Raw genomic sequence first — 25,349 nt, forward strand, 5'->3', positions numbered from 1 at the left:
GGGCACTAAGAGGTAAGGGGTGATTGTGTAAGTATTTGTCAGAAGTAAAATAAACTCTAATCTTGGAGGGTGAATTATGAAGAAGAGAGGAGGGGAAATAAGAGGACTTATGATTGGGTTGTGGGAGAAGGCAGGAAAAATGGCAACATATCAGATTTGAGGGATGCAGTCAAAGCAATCATTAGGGGGATATATACATGTCTTAGTTTATCTTTCTTTGTGAATGAAAGAGCAAAAGAACAGATGAATGAATTAGTCATGCAACTGTGAAAAAAATTAAAAGAGAATTAAAATATCAATGAATTAGTCATGCAAAATATTAAAAATAAATCAAACTCTAAAATGTGAATCATGATAATCTAAGTAGATATTAACAAAAGTGAATAAAAATGAATAATTAAAAAGGAACTTTTAAAAAAGTAAATATACCATTGAGTTAATATTTCTCTTTCCCTCTTTTTCTCTTTGATTTAAATCTCAAGACCATAGTTTTTACCATACAAGAAAACTGTGATAAGCCTTCTTTTCCCATTTTTTGGAAGAAAATCTGATGTTGGGATTCATTGTTCTTTGAATGTTGACATAAAAATCTAAACAAAATATTTACAAAAGTATTATAGCAACCTATCAAAAAACATTATACAGCTTGGTCAGGTTGATTTCATACCAGGACTATAGAGTTAGTTCAATACTAGAAAATCAATAAACCTAATACAGCATATTAATAACAAGAATTCTGAAGAAGACATGATCATATACATTTAGGAAAAACTTTTGATAACACTTTGAGTCTTTTAGTTTACAATTTTACAAAGCCTCAAAAAACATAGAAATAAATGGACTTTTCCATGTTATAGTCAATAATACCTTCCTAAAACCAGGAGCCATTATCTTATATAGTGAGATATACTATAGGATTTTCCAATGAAATTGGGGGCAAAATGGTGTTATCAATTAGCATTACTACTATTATTACTATAATGTTTGAAATGTTAAGTGTATGAATAAGAGAAGAAAAAAATATTGAAGGATTAATCATAAAGAGAAAACAAAATTATTACTTTGCAGATGATATGATGGTTTATTTAGAAAACAGAATTTTTAACATTTTTTAAAAAAAATCAATGTCTTCAGTAAGATTAAACAAATATGACAAATTTAATATTTCTATATATCTCCAGTGAAATAAAGCATGAAGAGATAGAAAAATTCCATTCTAGATACTTATATATTGCAAAAACTTATATCGGAGTTGGGGTGGCCAGGTAGCACAGTGAGTAAGAGCACCGGCCCCAGTGTCAGGATGACCTGGGGATCGAATCTGGGCTCAGACACTTAACACCCACCCACAAACACCTGGCCATGTAACCTTGAGCAAGTTACTTAACCCCAATTGCTTAAAAAAAATAAAAAATATATATGGGAGTCTACTTAAAAAGTCACACACAAAGAACACAAAAGACATCATAAAAAAATTATAGGGCTAAGAAGAAATTACTTTTTGTAGTTATGGATGGGAAAGAATTCATAAATAACCAAGGGAAACAGAATCATAGACAATAAAATTGAAAAGTATTTGTACAAACACAATAAATGAAGGTAAAATTATAAAGGAAAGGAGGGTAAAAAGAATATGACAAACAATCTGTGAAGCAATTTGCAACTATTATCCCAAGTAACTGAGAAAGAAAAAAATCTTTACATCAAGATTCTTTGATAGTGGCCTCATTTTCAAAATATATGGAACTTTTAAAAATTAAGAATAAGTGTCAGAGAGGGTTCTGGGAAGAAGGCAGTATAGGTTAGAAAATTCAAAGCTCTTAAGATTTCCCCCCCACATAAGAGTAGCACTTTAGGCCTTTTCCCCCACGATGGCGCTGAAGGCGAAGAAGGAAGCTATTGACCGCACCAAGACAGAAGCCAAGTCCAAGGCCTTGAAGGCCAAGAAGGCAGTGCTGAAGGGTGTCCATAGCCACAAAAATAAGAAGATCCGAACATCCCCTACCTTCCGGCGACCCAAGACACTGAGACTTCGAAGGCAGCCCAAATACCCTTGGAAGAGTGCCCCTCACAGAAACATGCTCAATCACTATGCCATCATTAAGATTCCCTTGGCCACTGAGTCTGCTATGAAGAAGATTGAGGACAACAACACCCTAGTCTTCATTGTGGATGTCAAGACCAACAAGCATCAGATCAAGCAGGAAGTAAAGAAGCTGTATGACATCAACGTGGTCAAGGTCAACACACTGATCTGGCCTGATGGAGAGAAGAAGGCCTATATCTGTCTTGCTCCAGACTATGATGCTTTAGATGTTGCCAACAAAATTGGAATCATCTAACTTTCTGTGTCCCATTCCACCTACAATAAAAAGTTTTCCAGAATAAAAAAAAATAGCACTTTAGGGTGAACAAAGTGTGGGTGGAGATAAAAAAAAATAGTAGCACAACCAGGGTCTTCCTGGGACAATTTGAGAATATCAGAAGAAAAATCCTAGGATGAGGTTTTATCCCTGTAAAGAGTAAACACCTCCAGGCTAGGTTCTATTTTAACAACAAGCAGCAAGGCTTAAACAACAAGTACAAGTCCCAGAGTTGGTTGGTTTGAGAGGCTGCCTCAGCCCTAGCCACTTGAACTTTTACCCTTGGGATAGTTAAGGGACATGGGAGAAAAAGCCTGGGAAGATTGAGCGAACCTCTGCTGACAAGGAACCCTAGACCCAGTAGTACTGCTTGAGAAGAGTGGTGAGGGCAAGAAGGAACCAATAGACACCTGGTGAGTGTAGAAGCAATGGGGCAGAAAGCCCCTGATTGTGGGCACTTATAGGAAGTGGGAGGTTTAGCTTTGTTTCCAGGCTAGAGGGGAGAACTGAAGATCTGGGGCAAGAGGCACCATCCCCCATACCCCAGGGCTAGAGGTAATTACAAAATTAAATTATTGCCACAAAAAATACACAGGCAAAGGAGAAAAAATCCATTAATAGAAATCTATTATGGGAACAGAGATGAATGGGGCTCATCTTCAGAGGAGGATATTGAAGTAAAGAAACCCCCAAAGAATAACATCAAATGCTCACCTGCCCAAAAAGAATTCATAGAAGATCTTTAAAAAGACTTCAAAAATCAAATAACAGAGATGGAGGAAAAACTAAAAAAGAAAATAAGAATAATCTCCACCAAAAACAGGGAATGAAAGGAAAGTCAGCCAAATAGAAAAGGAAATCCAGAATCTTAAGGAAGAAAATGATACCTTGAAAATTAGGATGGGGAGGGGATGTCAGAGCCAAGATGGCAAGGTGAAAGCTGGACTTACCTGAGCTTGCCCATAAATTCCATCAGTTACCTCTAGCAGTGAATATTAGCAGGTTTTGGAGTGGCAGAATCCACTGGGAAACAGAGTGTGGCAGATTTCCAGCCCAGGTCAACAACATGGAGGATCCTCAGGTGAGATTTGTTGAGCCAGGCAGGGGGGAGCATGGAGTACTGCCCATGGAGAATGTGGGCTGCACCAGCATAGATGTGACCATAGCAGAGCTGGAGCAAATCTGGACAAACTGATTCACCCCTGCAGGGGTTATTCCCAAATCTCTCACCACAGGGCAGGGGTCTGTTGGAGCTGGGTAAGAAACAAGCACAGGGTCTGTGGCTGCAGCAGCAGCTATTCCTGGAGCTATCAGGCCACAGTCAAGATGTTTAAAAATCACCTGCATGAACTTCCAGGAACCAAGATGGTGGAGTAAACCATAGCTGCTTTCATTCCCACACCCCACTTTGACCTTGAAGAAACCAGAGAATATTGCCCCAGTGTAAAATCCTAAAATAGTGGAATGAGCTTGGGAATAGGGCTTGGGAGACCTAGAGGAAAGGTGTGGTTGTGGCTGTACTGAGGCTGAAGTGCAGGACAGAAGGAATTCTAACAAGCCCTATCTCAGCTGACCAGTGGGAGATCCTGACCCCCCAGGGGTGGAGTGACTGGGCACTAAAATAAGAAACCTAGGTGTGCCGTCATATAACCAGGGGAATCAACAGATACCAGTGTCACACTGGCCACCAGTTGCTGAGCTTGCCTGAGCTCTGGTCCAGGGGCCCAGAGGCAGAAACCTGAATTGGCCAGACCACTCCTCCCCAACACTTCATGCTGTGAGCTTCAGTGTAACACCAGGGAAATGCCGAAAGTGCTGACCTGGTTCTCAGTCTAGGCACTCAGAGGCCACAGAACACAAAGCCAATAACCAGGCTCCTAACTCCCAGCATAAAAAGCATGGGTCAGAGACCTCTGTGCCCCCAAAGCAGAGGTCCACTTTAAAAGCCAGGAAATAGGCAATTACAATAGAAAAAAACAAATTAGAAAAACAAAGACTTTAGAATACTACTATGGTGAAAGGGAAGAGCAAGATTCACATTCAGAAGAGGTTAGCATTAAAACTACACCCACATCTGAAGCCTCAGAAGTGAATATGAACTTGTCTGAAGTCCAAAAAGCCTTCTTGGAAGAGCTCAAGAAGGATTCTAAAAGCCAAATTAGAGAGGTCAAGAAAAACTGACCAATTATTTTATTTTTAAGCAATTGGGGTTAAGTAACTTGCTCAAGGTTACACGGCCAGGTGTTTCTGGGTGTGGTGCTAAGTGTCTGAGCCTGGATTCAATCCCCAGGTCATCCCAACACTGGGGCTGGTACTCTTACTCGTTGTGTTACCTGGCCACCCCTTGACAAATTATTTTAAAAATACAATTGACAAAATGGAAAATAAATTTCACTAAAGAGAACAATTCCTTAAAAAGTACAATTAGTCAAATGGAGAAGGAGGTCCAAACTTAATTGGAGAAAATAAATCCCTGAAAGTAAAATCTTATCAAATGGAGGAGGTTCAAAAACTAATTGAGGAAAGCAATTCATTAAAAATTAGAATTAGACAAGTTGAAGGGAATGACTCTATTACACATCAAGAATCACTTAAACAGAATCTAAAAAAATGAACAAATAGAAATGTAAAATATTTCTTTGGAAAAACAACTGACCTGGAAAATAGATCCAGGAGAGAGAATCTAAGAATTATTGGTCTATTAGAAAGCCATGATGAAAAAAAAAGAAAGAAACTGGACAGTATCTTCCAAGAAATCATCAAGGAAAACTGCCCCAGGTCCTAGAACCAGAGGTAAATTTGTCATTGAAAGAACCCACTGTTCATCTCCTGAAAGAGATCCCGAATTGAAAATGCCAAGGAATATTGTAGCCAAATTCTAGATTTATTGGGTCAAGGAGAAAATAATGCAAGTAACCAGAAAAAAAAATTCAAATATTGCAGAACTACAGTCAGGATCACACAGGACCTTGAAGCTTCTACATTAAAAGATAAGAGGGAATGGAATATGATATATCATAAGGAAAAGGAGCTTCAACTACAACCAAGGATCAACTACTCAGCTAAATTGAGCATAATCTTTCCAGCAAGGAAATGGTAATTCAGTGAAATAAGGGACTTCCAGACCTTCTTGATGAAAAGGCCAGAGCTCAATGGAAAATTTGATTTTCAAATACAGTACTCAAGAGAGACATAAAAAGGTAAACAGGGAAAAGATAAACACACACCCGTGCGCGCGCACACACACACAGAAACAAAACTTTTTATTCCATAAGAGCAAACTGTTTACATCCTTATATGGGAAGATGATGCCTGTTAATCTTGAGAATTTTATAATTATTATGACACTTTAAATGGATATACAAAGATAGAGGGTATGAATAGAAATTAACTGATGTGATGATAAATAAAACCTAATTAAGTGATACAAATTGATTGTGATGAAAGAAGAGGAAAGCAGGAGGCAGAAAAGGGTAAATTACATCATATGAAAAGGCACAAAAACATTATAGTAGAGGGAAGGAAGGGGGAGAGATGAGCATTGTATGAGTTTTACTCTCATTGGTTTTGGTTCAAGAAGGGAATAAAATACTCAGTTTACTATAAAAATTTAATGTGAAGTTTTGTGTATAACCACAAATTTGTTATAGTAGAGGAAAAAAAGGAAGAGAGAAGAGCATTGTTTCAGATTTACTCTCATTGCATTTGGTTCAAGGAGGGAATAACATACTTTGTTAAGTATTAAAATTTAACATGCCCTACAGGCAGTAGGTGGGGAAAGGGGAAAGAAAAGGGAGGGTGTGGTTAGAAGGAAGGGAAGAAGTAGCAAGGGAAAAGGGTAGGTAAAAGGAGGGGGACTGTTATGGAGGGAATATTAAGGGAAGTGGTGGTCAAAAGTTGGAGAAGGAGTCCTACCAAATTCTTTTTATGATACAAATATGGTCCTGATACCTAAATTGTGAAGAACCAAAACAGAGAAAGAAAATTATAGAACAATTTCCCTAATGAATAAAGATGCAAAATTTTTAAATCAAATATTAGCAAAAAGATTACAGCAACTAATCATAAGAATAACACAGTTTGATCAGGTAGGATTTTTTCAGGAATGCAATTCTGGTTTAATATTAGGAAAACTGTCAGTATAATCAATCATATCAACAACAAACCTAGTAGAAACCATATGATTATCTCAATAGATGTAGAAAAAGCTTTTGACAAAATGCAACAAACATTCCTCTTAAAAAGACTAGAAAGCATAGGAATAAATGACATCTTCCTTAAAATAATAAGTAGCATCTACCTAAAACCATCAGCAAGTATTATATGTAATAGGGATAAGCTAGATGCAGCTCCAATAAGATCAGGGGTCAACAAGGATGTCCACTATCATCCCTCTTATTCAATTTGGTACTAGAAATGTTAGCTATAGCAATAAGAGAAGAAAAAAAAATTGAAGCAATTTGAATAGGCAAAGAAGAGTCTAAGCTATCACTCATTGCAGATGATAGGATAATATACTTAGAGAATCCTAGAGAATCAAGTAAAAAAAACTACTTGAAATAATAAACTTTAGCAAAGTTGCAGGATGTAAAATAAACCCACATAAATCCTCGGCATTCCTATATATTTTTAATGAAGCCCAATAGCAAGAAATAGAAAGAGAAATTCCATTTAAAGTTACTGTAGACAAATTTAAAATATTTGAGAGTCTACCTGACAAAACAAACCTAGGAACTTTATGAACACAATTACACAATACTTTTCAAACAAATAAAGTCAGATCTAAATGATTAGATAAACATCAGTTGCTTTTGAGCTAATACAATAAAAATGACAATTTTACTTAAATTAATTTATGTATTTAGTGCCATACCAATCAAACTACCAAAAATTATTTTATAGAGCTAGAAAAATAGTAAAAAAATTTCTGGAATAACAAAAGGTCCAGAATATCAAGGCAATTAATGAAAAGAAATGCTAGGGGAGGTGATTTAGCCATACCAGATTTTTAAACTGTATTATAAAGCAGCAATTATCAAAACTACTCGAGGAACAGAGTGGTAGATCAGTGGAATAGTGACTATGATAATCTACTGTTTGATGAACACAAAGACTCCAGCTTCTGGGATAAGAAATCACTATTTGACATAAAACTTGGGAAAACTGTAAAATAGAATGGCAGAAACTAGGTATATTCCAATATTTTATACTGTATACCAAAATCAAGTCTAACTGGGTTCATGATTTAGACATAAAGGCTGATGCTGTAAGCAATGTGGGAGAGCAAGAAATAGTTTACCTGTCAGATTTATGGAGAAGGGAAGAATTTATGACCAAATGAGAGATAGAGAGTATTAAAAAATGCAAAAGGGGTAATTTTGATTACATTAAACTGAAAGGATTTCATACAAACAAAGCCAATGTTACCAAGATTAGGAGTGAAGTGGAAAATTGGGAAAGAATTTTTACACCAGTGTCTCTGATAAAGTTCTCATTTTTAAACATACAGAGAACTGCATCAAATGAATACAGGTGATTCCCCAATTGATAAATGGTCAAAGGACATGAACAGGCAGCTTTAAGAGGAAGAAATTAAAGATATCTATAAGCATATGAAAAAATTCTCTACATCACTATTGATCAGAGAAATGCAAATCAAAACAACTCTTGGGTACCACATCTCACTGGTCATATTGGTTAACAAGACAAAACAGGAAAATGATAAATGGTGTCTGAGATGTGGGAAAATTGGAACACTAATGCATTGTTGGAGTTGTGTTCTGATCCAACCATTCTGGAGAGCAATTTGGAACTATGCCCAAAGGGCTATAAAAATGTTTATACCTTTTGACCCAGCAATACAACTTCTGGGGCTATATCCCAAAGAGATAATACAAATGGGAAAAGGACCTACCGTGTTTCCCCGATAATAAGACCTATCCTGAAAATAAGCCCTCCCCCGAAAATAAGCCCTATTGAGATTGCTACTGTAGTGAAGGTGATCCCCTGTGCTACACGCTACATTACGGTACCCTCTGTATTCACCGTCCCCCCCCACCCCCCCGGGTGAAACGCATGCCGTGCTCTGAGTTGCATCCAATCAGAGCTGCAGCAGTGAGCGCGTCATCCTGTTCTTCCCCAGTGATTTGCTTGCTGGCGCCATTGAGAGCAGTGCTGTGGAGGAGAGCTGAGGCAGGACAACATAAACCCTCCCCTGAAAATAAGCCCTCTGGTGTTTTTCTTTCCAAAAAATTAATAAGACAGTGTCTTATTATCGGGGAAACACGGTATATGTACAAAATTATTTATAGCAACTCTGCTTGTGGTGACCAAGAATTGGGAAATCAAAGTGATGCCCATCAATTGGGGAATGGCTAAACAAGTTGTGGTATATGAATGTAATGGTATTCTATTGTGCTATAAGAAATGAAGAGCAGGGGGGCAGAGCCAAGATGGCGGAGTAGAAGCATGACCTTCCTGCAGCTCTGGCTTCCACCTTCCCCAATCCATGTAAAAAGGGGACTTTAAACAAACTTTGGAGCTGCAGAACCCACAAAATGAAATAGAGAAGCTAACCTCCTGCTGAGGACAGCCTGGCAGACCAGCGGGAATCCAGCACAGCCCTCTGGTTGCTGAGCCCAGCCCCATCCTGAGGCTTTAGGCCCAGGGCAGGCCTGGCCAGCCGCTGGCCAGAGGGACTCCAGATCAGCAGCAGCTGTGGCCCTTTCCAGATTTATCAACACATAGATGAGAAGGACAAAGTGAGAGGCCAGTGAAGTCTGGACTTTGGGACCAGTAAGTGGGAGTGTGTGGCTTTTACCCTCAGGGTGAGAAGCCGCTGAGACACCGGCACAGCCAGCCAGTGACACGTGGCAGCTTCAGCTTCTGGCCTGCAGAGTGTAGGGGGAACCAAGCACCAGTCTGAGGGGTAATCGCTCTTGCTTTAAACTGCTTGCATCTGGATTGCAGTCTAGGGTGGTGGTCCTGTGGTGTATGTCCAGCTTGCCAGAGCATGTGGAGACCTCAGAGAGGGCACCCATCTAATACCTCCGGCCTCTGAGAAAACCCCAGCATTTGGGATGAAAGCTCCCCTTTCTGGTGGCAGAGTCCTACTGTGGCAAAAAGCCCAAAAGTCAAGTAATTGAGGGGCAAAATGAGCAGGCAAAGGAAACAAAGCAGACAGAAGATTCTAACACTACACTCCTATTTTGGGGACAAAAAGGATCAAAGCATGGAACAGGAGGAAAACAAACAGTGAAATCAGAACTCCTGCACCAAAAGCTTCAAAGGAAAATACAAGCTGGTTACAGGCCATAGAGGACCTTAAGAAGCAGATAAGAGAAGTGGAGGAAAAATTGGGAAGAGAAATGAGAATGATGCAAGAACATTATGAAATGAGAGTCAACAGCCTGCCTGAGGAAAATAACACCGTAAAAAACAGACTGACTCAAATGGCAAAGGAGGCTCAAAAAGGCAATGAGGAGAAGAATGCCTTAAAAAGCCGAATTTGCCAGATGGAAAAAGAATCTCAAAAGCTCAATGAGGAGAATCATTGCTTCAGAATTAGATTGGAGCAAATGGAAGCTAATGACTTTATGAGAAATCAAGATGCTGTTAAACAGATCCAAACAAATGAAAGAATAGAAGACAATGTGAAATATCTCATGGGAAAAACCACTGACCTGGAAAATAGATCCAGGAGAGATCATTTAAAAATTATTGGACTACCTGAAAGCCATGATCAAAGTAAGAGCCTGGAAATCATCCTCCAGGAAGTTCTCAAAGAAAACTGCCCTGATGTTTTAGTACCAGAGGGCAAAATAGAGGTTGAAAGAATCCACCGATCACCTCCTGAAAAAGATCCCAAAAAGAAAACTCCTAGAAATGAGGAGCAAATGGACTTCATAATAACCTAGAGAGACTTATGTAAACTGATGGTGAGTGAGGGGAGCAGTACCAGGAGAACATTGTACACAATTATAGACACATTGTATCTGTCATGACTGACTTTGAGAGACTTGGCTCCTCTCAGTAATGCAAGATTATAAGACAACTCCAAAGGACTCATGATGGAAAAGGCTATCCACATCCAGAGAAAGAATTACCAAATCTGAATGTAGATTGAAGCAAACTACTTGCTTTCTCTCTTTTTCATTTTGTTTTGTTTTGTTTCTTCTTCCATGTTATTCATTGTATTGGCTATAATTCTTCTTTACAACTTGACTAATATTTAATGTAAAGGTATATATAGAACCTGTATTGGATTGCATGCCATCATGGTGGGGGGGAGGAGAAATTTGGAATTCAAAAACTTATGGAACTGAATGTTGTAAACTAATGGTAAATAAATTTTTAAAAAGTAAAAAAAAAATAGAATTGGGCAAAGTGAACTCAATGAAATTATAAGAGACCAAGAAATAATTAAACAAATTATGAATAATGAAAAAAAAAGAAGAAAAAGTCAAACATCTTATAAGAAAAAACAACAGATTTGGAAAATAGGTAAAAAAGAGAAAATATAAAAAATAATCAAATTAACTGAAAGTTACAACCAAAAAAAAAAGAATCTTGATACAATAAAACAAGAAATAATTAAAGAAAATTGTCCTGAAGCATTAGAACAATGGGAGAAATTAGAAATAGAAAAAAAAATCATTGATCAACCCTTAAAAAATGTCCTATGAAGAAAACTCATAGGAATATTATAGTCAAATTCAGAAACCCCCATCTCAAGGATAAAATATTAAAAGTATCAAAATTGAAACAATTTAAATACAATGGTACCACAAATAGAAATATTTTAAATTTTTAAATATTTCAATATTTAAGGACCTAGCAGCAAAGACATTAAAGGACTACTATAGGTCTTGGAACACAACATATCGAGGAGCAAAAAACCTTGGGCTCCAGCCAAAAATATCATGCCCTGCAAAGTTAAGTGTTATTCTGAATGGAAAAAAAATGCTTATTTGATAAAATCCCAGACTTTCAAGACTTTAAAAAAATTCTGAACTTAATAGAAGATTTGCCATACAATAACCAAGAGAAATATAAGGCACATATTAAAGACTGATTATAAGGGATTCATGAGGACAGACTATTTACTTTTTATACATGTAAAATGTATGTCTAATATTCTTATTAATAATTGGGTAGCTCACAAGAAAGATTAGGGTGAACCTGAGTATAATATGAATTTAAAAATAAAACCATTTAGGAACAGTTAAAAATAGTAATTATTTTATACAAATGAGGTACAAGAGGAAGAATTAATACAGAAAAATTTGATAGGGAAGGAGGACTGGTAGTTCTGGTAACCTACTTCCATTGGGAATGGGTTCTAAGAGGGAACAATACATATATATTCAGAAGAGTATAAAAGTCTTCTAAATTCAGAAGAATTAAAATGGTAGGGACATAGAGAGGGGGGAGAGGACAAGGGAAGAATCTTTATAGGGGAGGGGGAAGGAATAGGTAAAAGGGGGACATAGGAGAGTCTTTAGATATATTAGAATGGAAGGATAGGGGCAGGACCCTTGGAGGGGAATAGGTAAGTAATTGGAGGGTAAGCTACTGGGTAGAAGTGAAGTAGAGGAAGTGGGAGGGATAGGAAATAAGAGATAAGCACAAACATAGAAACAAAGATCAGGAGTAGAGTTTGTTTGGGAAAGTGTATGTCTATATATGTCTATATGTATGTATGTATATGTCCATGTCTATGTCCATAGCTATAGAAAAACATATCTAAGCTTTATTGTAGCCTTCTGGGGTGTGGGGAGAGGGGGAAAAACAAAGTAAAAAAGTGCACAGCAGAGGACAAAAGAAAACTTACAAGGAAGCAGAGACAATTCTCAATACAACATGCATTATTTATCATACAGGCTCTCATCCATATGCAATCATACCAATTATTAAATACAATACAAAACTTATACAAGAGACATCAAAAATGGTGAGATGAAGAACAAATAATATTTTATTCCGGTGTACCATTGGAGTTTGTTGGGTCAAGAGTGAAATAGTCAAACTTATGCATTAAGAATATCAATTTGGCACGTGTGTGGAGGATAGCTTAGAGTGAGGAGAGGTTTGATGTGGGGAGACCAGGCCAATAGATGATAAGGGTCTGAATGAGAGTGTTGGCTATGTTGGTAGAGTAGAGATGGGTTTGCAAGATGTGGAGGTAGAATTGACAAGATTTAGCATCTGACTTAATATGTGAGAGACAATAAAGTATTTTTGAATCCAGGTTTATACCATAAGGATAGTGGGGCTCTTAACAGAAATCTTCACCTGAAACAATTAGTTTGTGGAGTAAAGACAATGTAATGAGATCTGTGAAGCACATCACAGCACACTTATGACTACATCACCCTATGAGAATCACATTGTTACACTGGAAAAGAAAGGGCCAGTGGGGTGTTGGGTGGGAGGGGAGTGGAGTTCTTAGTCACTGGTCATTACCCAGGAGCTCAGAGTCTGCTAAAAGACACTTGAAGCAGTGATCTGGCAAATGGGGTGGAGGGTGGAGGTATGCTGGTAGCTAGGAGTGACTTTGCCTTCATGGCTACTGGGCACTTGGGTCATGATTAGGTAATTGTTACACTGGCTATGACTATAATTCTGGAAACAGAAAGTGAGGGACAGGGAGCTTTACTATCATGGAGGTCCTCAGGCAGGGGAGTAGAGTGAAGGGGTATTGGGATACAATGACTGAAGATTATCTGGGCTTGTGTTGGAGAAAGGCCACATGACTTGGGAAAGGTAGAATTTGGCCCATCTTCCCACTCTCCAGTTGGCTACTCTTTTGGGATTCTATCACATCCCTCCAGTATACAGGACCTCTGTTTTGGAAATCACCACTCTTAACATTAAATTTCATTTAGTTTTGGTTATTACTTGAATTTTCCTCCATAATTTTTGTAGACTGAAGTAACATTTTTCAGGGAAATATTTCTTTCACTGTAATTCTGACCTTTATTGAAAATAAGAATCGGACCATATTGCTGCTATTCCTATCTGCCTGTAGTTAGAAAGCAACATTATTAGCAAGAGAAGAAATGGGTCATATTGTGACCACTTTGGTGAAAACTATGTGGCCATTTCAATGATATACTGTTGTGAATACTATATTGTGATTTTCTGTGATAAGTTGTAAGATTGTGAATGCTGTACCTTGATTTACAATGAATGTTTTCCTCTGATTTGTTATGGAATAAATAGAGTGTTCACTATACTATGTAATCAGAACCTTAAAAGCTGTTCACAGTAGCATTCTTCTGGAAAGCTGCTTGTGCATGGCATTACAATTAGACACTCAACATATTGGCTATTTGCTTGAATGTTAGGACTCATCTTTCATTTATTGAGTGCCTGGTATGAGCAAGGCAGTGCACTAAAAACAATAAAAAAAACATGTTAATATAATGAGGGAGTCCCAGTGGAGGTAAGAAGAGATAGGGTCCAGGCTATAGGTAGAAGTGGTTTGGTATATAGCTATATTGTCTTGCCATAATAAGCACTCAAAAAGTATATTTATTTTGTTTGTATGTAGTGGATGATGTAATCTCTGTATGCTTTAGTAGATGGTCATGATGAATAATATTCTCTCTCCTTCCCTTCCCCTCCCATGTTTGTGTGTGTATTTATGGGTATATATGTATATACATGTATATATGTATATATATATATGTATATGCATGTATATATATATATATGTATGTATGTATATTGCTTGGTGTCTACCCTTTGGTTGGGAGTTCTATCCAAATTATCATGTATGGTCCTGTGATGATAATTATTGGATGTGCTTCACAGATCTCATTACATTGTCTTTACTCCATAAAGAACCTTTCCCCATTCTACTTTTCTGATTCATCACTGTGTCCATATTCATTAATATCTGCAAAACTTAGAGCATTACATAAATGTCAAAATATTTTACGTATGCTGTTAACTTAGTTAATACAATCTTTTGAAATAGATACTTCAATTATTATTATTATACCCATTTTACCAATGGGAAAAGAGATTCACAAAAAAATTAAATGGTCCCACTGCTGATGTGTACGGGATGTGTATGGGATTCAACCCCACTTTTTAGAGAGAGACAGACAGAGAGAGAGACAGAGATAGAGAGTAATAGTAATGTCATTTGATCCCTTTGTATTGGCAAAGATAACAGGTACTTTGCACTTAGTAATTAATCAAGCCTCTGTTAAAGAAACAGAAGGTGTGATCTCCTCTTGCTGATGTTACAAGGAAGGGGCTGAATAGGGAGGAGCAATACTGTATGTAAGGAAAGACCCTGGCTGGGAAAGTCAGATCTTCCTGGAGCAAGCTTTGTGGAGGCAGAAGCTGCTGCCACCCAGGAGGCTGAAGAGGAAAGACCACCCCCCCCCCCACACTGCCAGAGAGAACGATTTTTATTTGGAGAACCTGGATGAAGTGATTTTGATTCTCAAACCAGCTGAAACTTCTGCTGAGTCAGAGGGCCAGCCAGAGCTACTGAAGATTTCCAATGACCAGTCAGAGCTGAGGGCCAGTTGGAGCTGTTGAGGCTGCTGAGGATTTCCAGGGCCTGCCAGAGCTGCCAAAGACTGAGAAAGCATGCCTGTGATGCTTGTGTTTTGCATGAACCTGTTGTGGCTTTCTTAAGCCTTGACTTCCCAGGAACAGAGACTGTGAAGGATTTAAGGTGGACTCTGTGAGCTTCAGCTTGGAACAGGAAGTTCTTGGAGAGACAAACAAGGACCTGGGAGCTTTCTGTCTTTGAACCCAGGTGACAGCTTGGTGAATCCAAGTAGGATCTGAGACCATGGAAGGGGATCCTGGGAATCTGAGAGACCACCCTGAGTCAAGCTGAAAGAAGACTTCACTTGGATACTGTGTACTGACTGAGAAATTATAATTTACTAGTGACCTAGGGGTGGAGGGCTTGTATATTTTCTGATGATTGAATAGTGAATAAGTGACTGAATAAGTGACTGATTGAGTCAACTTAGAGTGCCCCATGAGTGGAGAACTTTGACTATTGTATGTTGTGTCCCTTAAGGAGGCAAACCTCCTTAAGGATGATTGAATGATTGAGATGATTGAATGATTGATTGACTAAATGAATGTACTTTGTGCAAAACTTTTTGACCACTGTGGTGAAAACTATGTGGCCATTTTCTGTGATAAGTTGTTGTGAATGCTGCATTTGGATTATCTATGACAAGTTGTAACATTGTGAATTCTGTACCTTGATTTACTGTAAATGTTTTACTTGGTTTTGTTAATTTTTTTTAAGCAATTGGGTTTAAGTAAGTTGCTCAAGGTTACACGGCCAGGTGTTTCTGGGTGGGTGCTAAGTGTCTGAGCTTGGGATTCGATCTCCAGGTCATCCTGACACTGGAGCCAGTGCTCTTACTCGCTGTGCTACCTGGCCGCCCCTCGGATTTGTTATTGAATAGAGTGTTCACTATACTATGTAATCAGAACCTTAAAAGCTGTTCACAGTAGCATTCTTTGGGAAAGCTTTACACACACATACACAGAGAAGAGAGAGAGAGACAGTTTCATGTTTATACAAACACACACACACACACACACACGCATGGCTAGGTGGTACAGTAGATAGAGTGGTGAGTCTGGAGTCAGGAAGGCTTGTCTTCCTCAGTTCAAATTAAGCCTGAGACACTTACTAGTTGTGTGACCCTGGGCAAGTCTCTTAACCCTGTCTGTCTCAGTTTCCTCATCTGCAAAATGAGCTGAAGAAAGAAATCGAAAACTATTTCACTATCTTTACCAAGCCAATCCCAAATAGCATCACAAAGAATCTGATACAACTAAAATATGTATGTCTGTATATACATAGATAAACATATACACACATATATACATTTATATATAAACAAGTATACACATATGTGTGTGTGTGTGGTACACAGAAACAGATTTGCATAATGGATAGACAGCAGATAATTTTGGAGTCAGAAAAGACTGGGTACAAGTGCTGCCTCTGACACCTATTGGATATGTGACTATAGCCATTCTAAAGGAATGTCTAAATTCTAAAGGAATTCTAAAGAAGTCTCAAGGCTCCCAGCCTTCTAAACCCGTAATTTAGAAATGAGTTGCCAATCTTCATTCTTACAGGGTGTTTTGATAGCAGGAATATATCAACTAAATTTAAACAAAAATGAAGGAAATATAAACATTTATGGTCTATAGGCACAGACCTACACTATTTATTTTACTCTATTTTCACTTCCCTCAAGATCTGCCTTAAAGTAAACTCAGCTTATTTGTATTTTTCTCCTGTTTCTAGAATGTCAGAAGGAACTTTGATAGCCCCTCATGAAAATTAGACATTTCAGCCTTTACAACTTGTTTAGCTCATGGAGATATTAACAATAGCAACTACTATTAATGGGAGAGGTAACGAAAAGGTTTTTTGGTGATTTTATATATGCAAGCATGGATTTCACATGTTTTAGGGGTCTTTATTTTCATCTGTTACTTCAACAGTTTTAAAACCACTAAAATGAAGAAAAGTAAATCACTGTATATTAACAACATGTTCAAACAAAGCATGATTGCCCCAAGAAATTTAGAACACTAATTATATTCAGAGACTTTTTAAGAAGCAGATTGTTAGGCCTTTTTTTTTTGGTTTCATATCATTTTGGTAGAACTTAATCAAGGGCTTAATTTTTTTCATTGTTTAGTAACTGACACTTTGTATGCCCTTTTTCTACAATCCCAATCTCCATTTTCCAACCCTTTATCCCTATGGACACTTCAAAAATGGTTCTTAATCAAATTCTATATGAATGTTTTTCCCTACTTCAAGATAGAGATATTTCAACTTTCCTTAATTTCAGAAAGTATGTGGCATTTACCTACCAAACTGAAGGGACAATGTGCTTCTTAGAAAAATGTCTTTTTGATCACTGGTTTATCATCTTTATGTTTAATAACCCAAAGTTATTTCTCTACCAAAACCCCTATCACCAAAGTTTCATGTAATGGCAACATAAGCTGAAACCAAGGACTATGTGTTTAGTCTCTTAACTATTACCTTAACACAACTTCATACCTTCTCATACCCTGTCCTCTCTTCCTCCAGAATGTCATCCTCCTGCTTTCTGCTCATCATAATCCTACCCATCCTTCATATTTGTATATCAAGTTGGATTTTTCTAGTAAAATATTCTCTAATCATTCTAGTTCACACTTATCTTTCTTCTCTGAACTCCTACCACTTGTATAAAAGTATCTACCATGTGCAAGGAATGATGCTAAGCCATGAGGATGCAAAGACAAAAATGAAAGTGCCTAGATTTGAGCTTATATTGTTAACGAGGGGTTCCAACATGTAAACAAAAAAATCAATTTCTATAATTTCAAGAGAGAGCACTAAGACATGGGGAAAGGGAGACTAGGAAAAGGTCCTATGTATGAGGTAGCATCTGAGTTGGACTATGAAGAAAGCCAGGACTTATCGTAATAAGATGTGAGGACAGTTGGAATTTCAATTTCAGGGAAGAGCTAGATGGCACAGTGGGTAGAGTGTGGGTCCTGGAGTCATGAAGAACCAAGGTCAAATCCATCCTCCAACAATGTGACTCTTGGCTAGTGGCTGGATCTTTCTGACACAATTTCCTCATCTGTACAATGGGGATAATAATAGCACCTTCCTCCCAGGATTTTTTTTGAGGGTAAAATGAGATATTTTTGAAGAGTTTTGTGAACTTTAAAGTACTATATAAATGCCAACTGTTATTATTGTCATTATTATTACAAACAGGGGGATGGGGAATAATATTAAATAATAATGAAAAAGTATATTGAAACCAGATTGCTGTGGATTTTAAATGCCAGGATAGGGATTTTATATTTTGTCCTAGAAGTCATAGACAGCTAATAAATCTATCTGGTTATTTTTTTTTTTCGAAACATCAAATTGGCAATTGTGTGGAGGATGGATGAGAGAGGGAAGGTACTAGATACTAAACGCAGAGATCAATATGAAGTTATCATAAATAAGAAAAGAAGGTGTGCAAGATACATGGAGCTGCAATGTTGTGAACTTGTATGACCAGATAGATGGTGTTTTCCTCAACAGGAATAGAAAAGTTCAAAGGGGGTGGGGAGATGTATTTGGGGAAACATAATAATAATTCTCCATTGGACATGTTGACTTTGAGATGCATGTAGGACACTGGATGAAGATATTTACCAGGCCATTTTAGTGTGGGACTTGAATCTAGGAGAAATATTAGGGGTCATTTGGGGAATCATCTGAATTGTGGAGATAATTGAACCCATGGGATCTGATCAGATTACGAAAGAGTATAAAGATGAAGAGAAGAGGGTCAAGGAGAGGTGCAAAACACTTAGGAGGGAAGACATTGATGATTTAGCAAAGGAGACTAAGAATGAATGGTAAGACAGGTAAGAGGGAAAGCAAGAAAGAGTAGCATTATGGAAGCCAAGTTTGGAGAGAATGTCCCATATGAAGGGTGTCTGATAGCATCAAAAAGAAAAGTCAAATAGAATGAAAAATATGAAAAATTATCTCATTTTGTTTGAAACACATATACATTTGATTGTATAATTTCTAACAGAGGCTTACATAGATCATGAGTTAAGTATGTGTCAGAGGTTGAGTACAACCAACCAGTATATACTTTATGCATATCTATCCCCTTTGGATATTTTTTTTAATCTCTTCCAATAACTTAGACTTACATTTCCCATGTCTTTTGCTTTCCCCATGCTATGATCACATGAGACACCATCAAAAAATATTTGAGAATTACTCTCTGTAGTAGTTTGAATGCTTGGCAGTTTAGCTTGAGAAAGGACCTCATGCAGTGGTCAGAAGAAGTGATGCAAGGATACTCTCGAGGTCTCTCTGAAGAATTTTGTAATCAGTTGTGAGACATGGGAGACCCTGGCAAAGGACTGCCCAGCATGGTGTGCCCACATCAAAGAAGGCACTGTGTTCCATGAACAAAACAGAATTGCAGTAGCTCAAAAAAAAGTTGAGATGCACAAATCTAGAGATGTTCTCCATTGCAAATGTTCATCTAGACCATTTGTGTAAAACCTTCCAAGCTCATGTTGGTCTGATCAGCCATAGTCGGACACAATTTACCTTGACTCCAACATAATGACATTACTTTGGTCCTCTGAGAACAAAGGACAAAAACAATCACATTTGAGAATTGATTGGAGTTTGATTTCCCTTTTTGGAGTAAATGAATCACTATTGCATATTTAAACTGAACATCTAACTTATCACTTAATCATGTGTAGCATATAATACATTGTAGGTTCTTAAATGGTATTTAAATAGTAATTAATTAAAAATAACTAACTCATTTGTGAACAGAAATTTTGGAAACTATTTTGCTCAGTTCTCTTTTCTTCCATAAACCTGAGAAACTCTGAATACTCCCAGAGAGTTGATATTAACAGGATTCCAGGAGATAATACCAGGGAAAATGTTTTAATGCTCCTCCCAGGCCCCACCAAAAATGTTTATAGCACTTACTGGCCACCTTATTTATCTGTAATCCATCCTATTCTACCTCCTCAACTACATTTTAAGCTCCTCAAAAACAGGTATTCTGTCTTATGCTTCTTTGTATTCCCAGGAGCACCTAGTAGAATATCTTTGCAAACCAGAGCATCTCAGAATTGGAAGGGTCCTCATTGGTCGTCTAGACCAAACCATAGCTTAAAACTTTTTTTTTTACAATATATTCAACATATACTTTTTGCTTGGAGATCTCTTGTGATGGAGGATAGATAGGATGAGCTCAAGAAATATCATTTGGTAGATTATTTTATGAACTAGGGCCATTAACGTAGAAGAATTCAGCGCAATGAAATAGGAAGAGGTACATCCTTAAAGTCTACACTAGCCTCTACATTTATGATCAATGACATCACATGTTCACCTTGCCAAATTTAAAAGAGACTTTAAGGTTAATACCAGAAGACTGGCTACTAGGTTCATTTCTTTTTTGTTTTTTTTTTTTGTTTTGTGGGTTTTTTTTTACCACCCCAATGGAACAGATCATTAGTAGTTGCCATTTCTTTTGGTTTTGGCAATATCCACACAAAAGAGTTTAGACATGTGGAAATGAGTTAGAATCATAATAATTTTCAGGGGAAGATAGGCAGGTAGCAGAGGATGATGTAATTATCACACCAGCATAAAAAGTGTTCATTTAAAATTTCAAAATACATACCTCTTTCTCATTTCTTCTGACTGAGACCTTGCATGTCAAATTGCAGCCCAGAGAAACTTTTTTTTCCACAGGCCAGTTATAGATCCTGACAGGGGGCAATTATTGTAAAACTGCTGACACTTATCCCAAGCACTTCTCACAGGTACCATTAAAGATGCCAATTCACTTAAAAAAATATGGACAATTTCTTTGCCATGTACTCAGTAGAAGGTAGATGTGTGCAGTTGTTTTCTTTACTAAGTAGAGCCTATAATCAAGCAAATACATAGATGGGCAGAGGGAAACTTTTAAAATGGTCCATAAATTCAGTGCAGAAGCAAGATCTGCCTGAGGTTCTATTGAATAATTCAGTGATTTTGTTTCCTAGGTGCTGAGAATCTTCCAATAGCAAAAACCCGGCAGAAGGTACTGTGAGCTCCTATACCTGTAGATTTTCTTTAATGTTTTAGAAGAACATGATACACAGTAGATACAATAGTGTTTAACCAGTCTGCTTGGTATGTTGAAACTCTAGCTTCAGGTAACAAATATTTTCTTTTTTTTCTTATTTCCTCTCCCCAAACAAAACTTTTATTCTAGGACAATAGGCCATCTAATTTTTTCAGTTACAATTCCCCACAACAGGCATCAATATGCAGAGTAACACAATGCTTTTTAATCAGATAATGGTTTGACAAACAAATGTACTATTTCTCATTACAAAATTAGGAGGAAATCATTCATGTGCTTGTGCCCCATCCTAGCATGAATGGTTCTTTCTCATCACTTCTGATAATTACACAGAGATAATGTCAAATGGCAATTAACAGAATACAATTAAGACAACTGCCCTGAGTCACTAAGTCTTCCAAGGTCAGTGTTATGGGAATGGGAATTTAAGATCTTCCCTGCCCCTTGGCCCTTTGATAGGCTTAAGTGACTCTGAGAACCTTCCTTGATTTCAAAATATACTTTGCCCCCTAATAGGCTGAATGTGGTCACATGGAGCCTGTGGCAGGAGGAATGCCCAAACCTTGATATTTTGTGAGTGGGCAGTGAGTCAAGAGGGTTGTGAAATTCTCTGAGCCAGGAGAAAGCTATATATACCCTGATGTGAGATTTTGTGTTGGTGCTCACTTTGAGAAGAGTTATGTGATTTGACCAGATGAGACTCTGGGCAGCCACTGAGCCCCCCGGCTTTGAAAACTCAGATGTTGGTGCTTCCCTGTCGGTGCTTCCCTGTCTGGTAACTGTGACTAGGTATGGATGTAATGGTCAGACAGTTGGAAGCCTGTCTGCTGATCTGTTTCTCTGTCTGCTTATAACTTCTGCTTGTAACTTCTGTCTGTATACTCTGAAGTCTGTATATGCTGACTTTTTTCCCTGAACTAGGTAAATGATATGTTTGATTGATTAAAGCAAGATTGTTAACCCATTTTGAGTTGCTTTCCTTTAGAAAAGCAAATCTAAGAACCTGTGTTGGCAGCCACCCTGGCTATGTTAGGGTGCTTGCTGTTACAGACAGGTCTATAATTGACTGGCTTCAAGCAGTATTACATGGGAGCATTGGATCATACATTTAGACATAGAAAGGACCTTAAGAAGTTCTCACATTCAACTTCTGTTTCACATATGAAGAAATTGGGGCACAGAAAGATTAAGAGGCAGGTCAGGGATCACACAACTACTAAGCTCAGTGGCAGAATTTAAACTCAGTTCTACCCAAATCAAAGTCCAATTCATGACTTTGATACCCCTTTTAATACTATGGAATTCTAGTACAGCTAAAGGGTATTCAAAGTGCCTGAAATTATACCATATTTGTTCCTCCAGGAGATTTTTTTTTCTTTTAAGATTCCTTTATGCTAAAACTAATTCCTCTGGGAGAAGTTATCTGTTAATGTATCAGTGTAAGTGAATTTAACAGATCTTATCCAAATAGACTACTTAATTATAATAACTAACATACATGTATGTAGTACTTTATGGTTTTACAAAGTGCTTTACAAATATTCTCATTTTATCCTCTTACCAACCCTTTGCTTGGGAGGTAGGTGCTATTATTATTTCCATTTTACAGATGAGGAAACTCAAGCAGAAAGTGGTTAAGTGATTTGCCAATTTGAACTCAGGTCTTCCTGAATTCTTATCCAGCATTCTATTCATTGTACCACCTAGCAGCCACAGCTAAGAACCAGACCTTGCTAATATGTAAGCAGTTCAGCTCAGGCTGTGGGTAGTGGGAAGGATAAACTGAAAATGGACGTAGAAAAATTATACAGATAAATTTCAGTGTTTTCACAAGATATTTTAGGGTTCATCCTATATGTCATCCTCACAGCAAAATACAGCATTTACAAATTTACTCAACTGTAATAATGTGATCAGAGCATTTTTAGAACTAGAAGGTATCGTTAAGCTTATTAAGTCACTAGTTTCCTCCTTTTGTCTCCTTCCAAAGAAAGCTTTTATTTTAGGATAATAGGTGGTCCAGAGAATTCAGATGAGTCTACTCTTTCTACTATACCATCATTAATATTTGTCATATATGTTCAGGGTCCTTTGGGGACCTAAAGGCTACAGATGAATCATTCATTGTATTTGTACAGGTTCAGATTAGGAGCAGAGTCAGGATTAGGCAAGACATGTATGCCAGTCCAGGTATTACATTAGAATAGACTGTAGGGACAGCTAGGTGGTGAGGTGAATAGAGTATCAGCCCTGGAGTCAGAAGGACCTGAGTTTAAATCCAGCCTCAAATATTTGACACTTACTAGCTGTGTTACCTTGGGCAAGTCACTTAACACCAATTGCTTTGCCTTCCCCCTCCAAATTTTTTTTTAAAAATTAAGAAAAAGAATAGACTGTGGAGGTCTAAGCAAACAGTATAAACTATGAGGCAGGCTATTGTTCATTTGAGACTTGAATTCTTGTATGTCTTGCCCTACTTTGTATCCCTGGGAATATTTACACAAAGGAAGAGTAATAGGAATGATTTCCCTACTGTGTTAGGTTAAGCCTTGAAGCTGATCCTGGTCTGTAATGCTTGAAGCTCATTGGTCAATTCTGTTGTTGTTACTAATTGATGCAGTTGTGCTAATTCTTGGTGTTCAGTGAACAAAAGACTTACACCAACAATCACTTTCCAGATTATCCAAGCATTTCCCTGCAGGTAAAAGAGATATTTCCATCAGTTTCATTACTAATACCAATCTTCATGAGGTTTGAGACACAGGGGTGGCTACTTCACAGAAGATGAAATATTGTTTTTGTAACAATCATTTTTCAAAGAAGACAGCTGATTTGAACCATTAGCAATTGACTGTCATATAGAAGATTCTTTGGATGAACTCCAAACCTAAGAAAGACAGAACCTATTGAATCTATCTATATCAGCTGGCACACACTTATAGAACATTGTAGGCAACTCAACAAAAAGCATTATGTTTGAAAGGGACAGAAAGGAAAAAGGATGGAATCAGGTTACAAAGTGAATCTCTCAAAATTATATTTTATAAATATATACATTTAATGTTAGTTAATTCAATTTTCCATGGCATGTGGGCATTTATTTTGTGATAAAAATTAGTTACGTACATTACAGTAAATGATCAAAGTCTCCAGTGGACAGTTAAACACAGAAGCCCTGGTCCTGGCTCAGATCAGGAGCTTCCAAAATTTTGATTTTGGCTATAGGAGGACCTGAAAGATAGCACAGACAAGCCTGAGTGAGCATTCTTAGTGAAATGTGATGTGAAGTCTGTTATTTTTTTTCCTTAGTAGTATTTTTAAAATTACATATAAAGATAGTTTTCATCATTCATTTTTGTAAAATTTTGAGTTCCAAATTTTTCTCCCTCCCTCCTTCCCTTCCTTTCCTTCTCCCCAAGATAACAAGCAATCTGATATAGATTATACATGTACAATCATGCTAAACATATTTCCACATTAGTCCTGTTGTGAAAGAAGAATCAGAACAAAAGGGAAAAACCTTAAAAAGGGAAAAGAGTGAAAATAGTCTGCTTTGATCTGCATTCAAACTCCACGGTTCTTCCTCTGGATGTGGTTAGCGTTTTACATCATGAGTTTTCTGGAATTGTCTTAGATCATTGTATTGCTGAGAAGAGCTAAGTCTTTAACAATTGTAAAATATCGCCATTGCCATGTACAATATTTTATTGTACTCTGATACAATATTGGTACTATATTGTACTGGTCCTATTCTCCTGGTCCTATTCACTTCACTAGCATCAGCTTATGTTAAGTCTTTCCAGGTTTTTCTGAAGTCTACCTGCTCATAATTTCTTATAGAATAATAGTATTCCATTACATTCATATACCATAACTTGTTCAGCCATTCCCCTATTGATGCTAATCTCCTCAATTTCCAATTCACAAAAGAGCTGCTATAAATATTTTTGTATATGTGGTTACTTTTCCCTTTTTTATGATCTCTTTGGGACACAGACCTAGTAGTTGGATCAAATGGTGTGCACAGTTTGGTTGTCCTTTGGGTAGAGTTCCATATTGCTCTCCAGAATAGTTGTATCAGTTTACAACTCTACCAACAATGTATTGGTATTCTGATTTTCTCACATCTTCTCCAACATTTATCATTTGCCTTTTCAGTCATATTAACCAATTTGATAGGTGTGAGGTGGTACCTCAGAACTGTTTTAATTTGCATTTCTCAAGTTAGTAGTGATTGAAAACATTTTTCCATATGATTATAGATAGGAAGTCTATTATTCTTTCCCCC

General features: G+C 37.4%; 1 protein-coding gene across 1 annotated transcript in view; it reads left to right on the plus strand.

The window, feature by feature from the left end:
- Positions 1-1,871: 1,871 nt before the first annotated feature.
- LOC138148888 (large ribosomal subunit protein uL23-like) overlaps positions 1,872-25,349 on the plus strand; it is a 53,759-nt gene continuing 30,281 nt past the window's right edge. The window contains exon 1 of the mRNA XM_069071780.1: positions 1,872-2,240. Coding sequence (XP_068927881.1) covers positions 1,872-2,240 — 369 coding nt within the window. The remainder of the gene's footprint in view (positions 2,241-25,349) is intronic.

The sequence above is a fragment of the Petaurus breviceps genome, unplaced genomic scaffold (assembly GCF_028583685.1).
Source record: "Petaurus breviceps papuanus isolate PSGF00001 unplaced genomic scaffold, PetGlider_PUasm1.0 90842, whole genome shotgun sequence".
Classification (NCBI taxonomy): domain Eukaryota; kingdom Metazoa; phylum Chordata; class Mammalia; order Diprotodontia; family Petauridae; genus Petaurus; species Petaurus breviceps.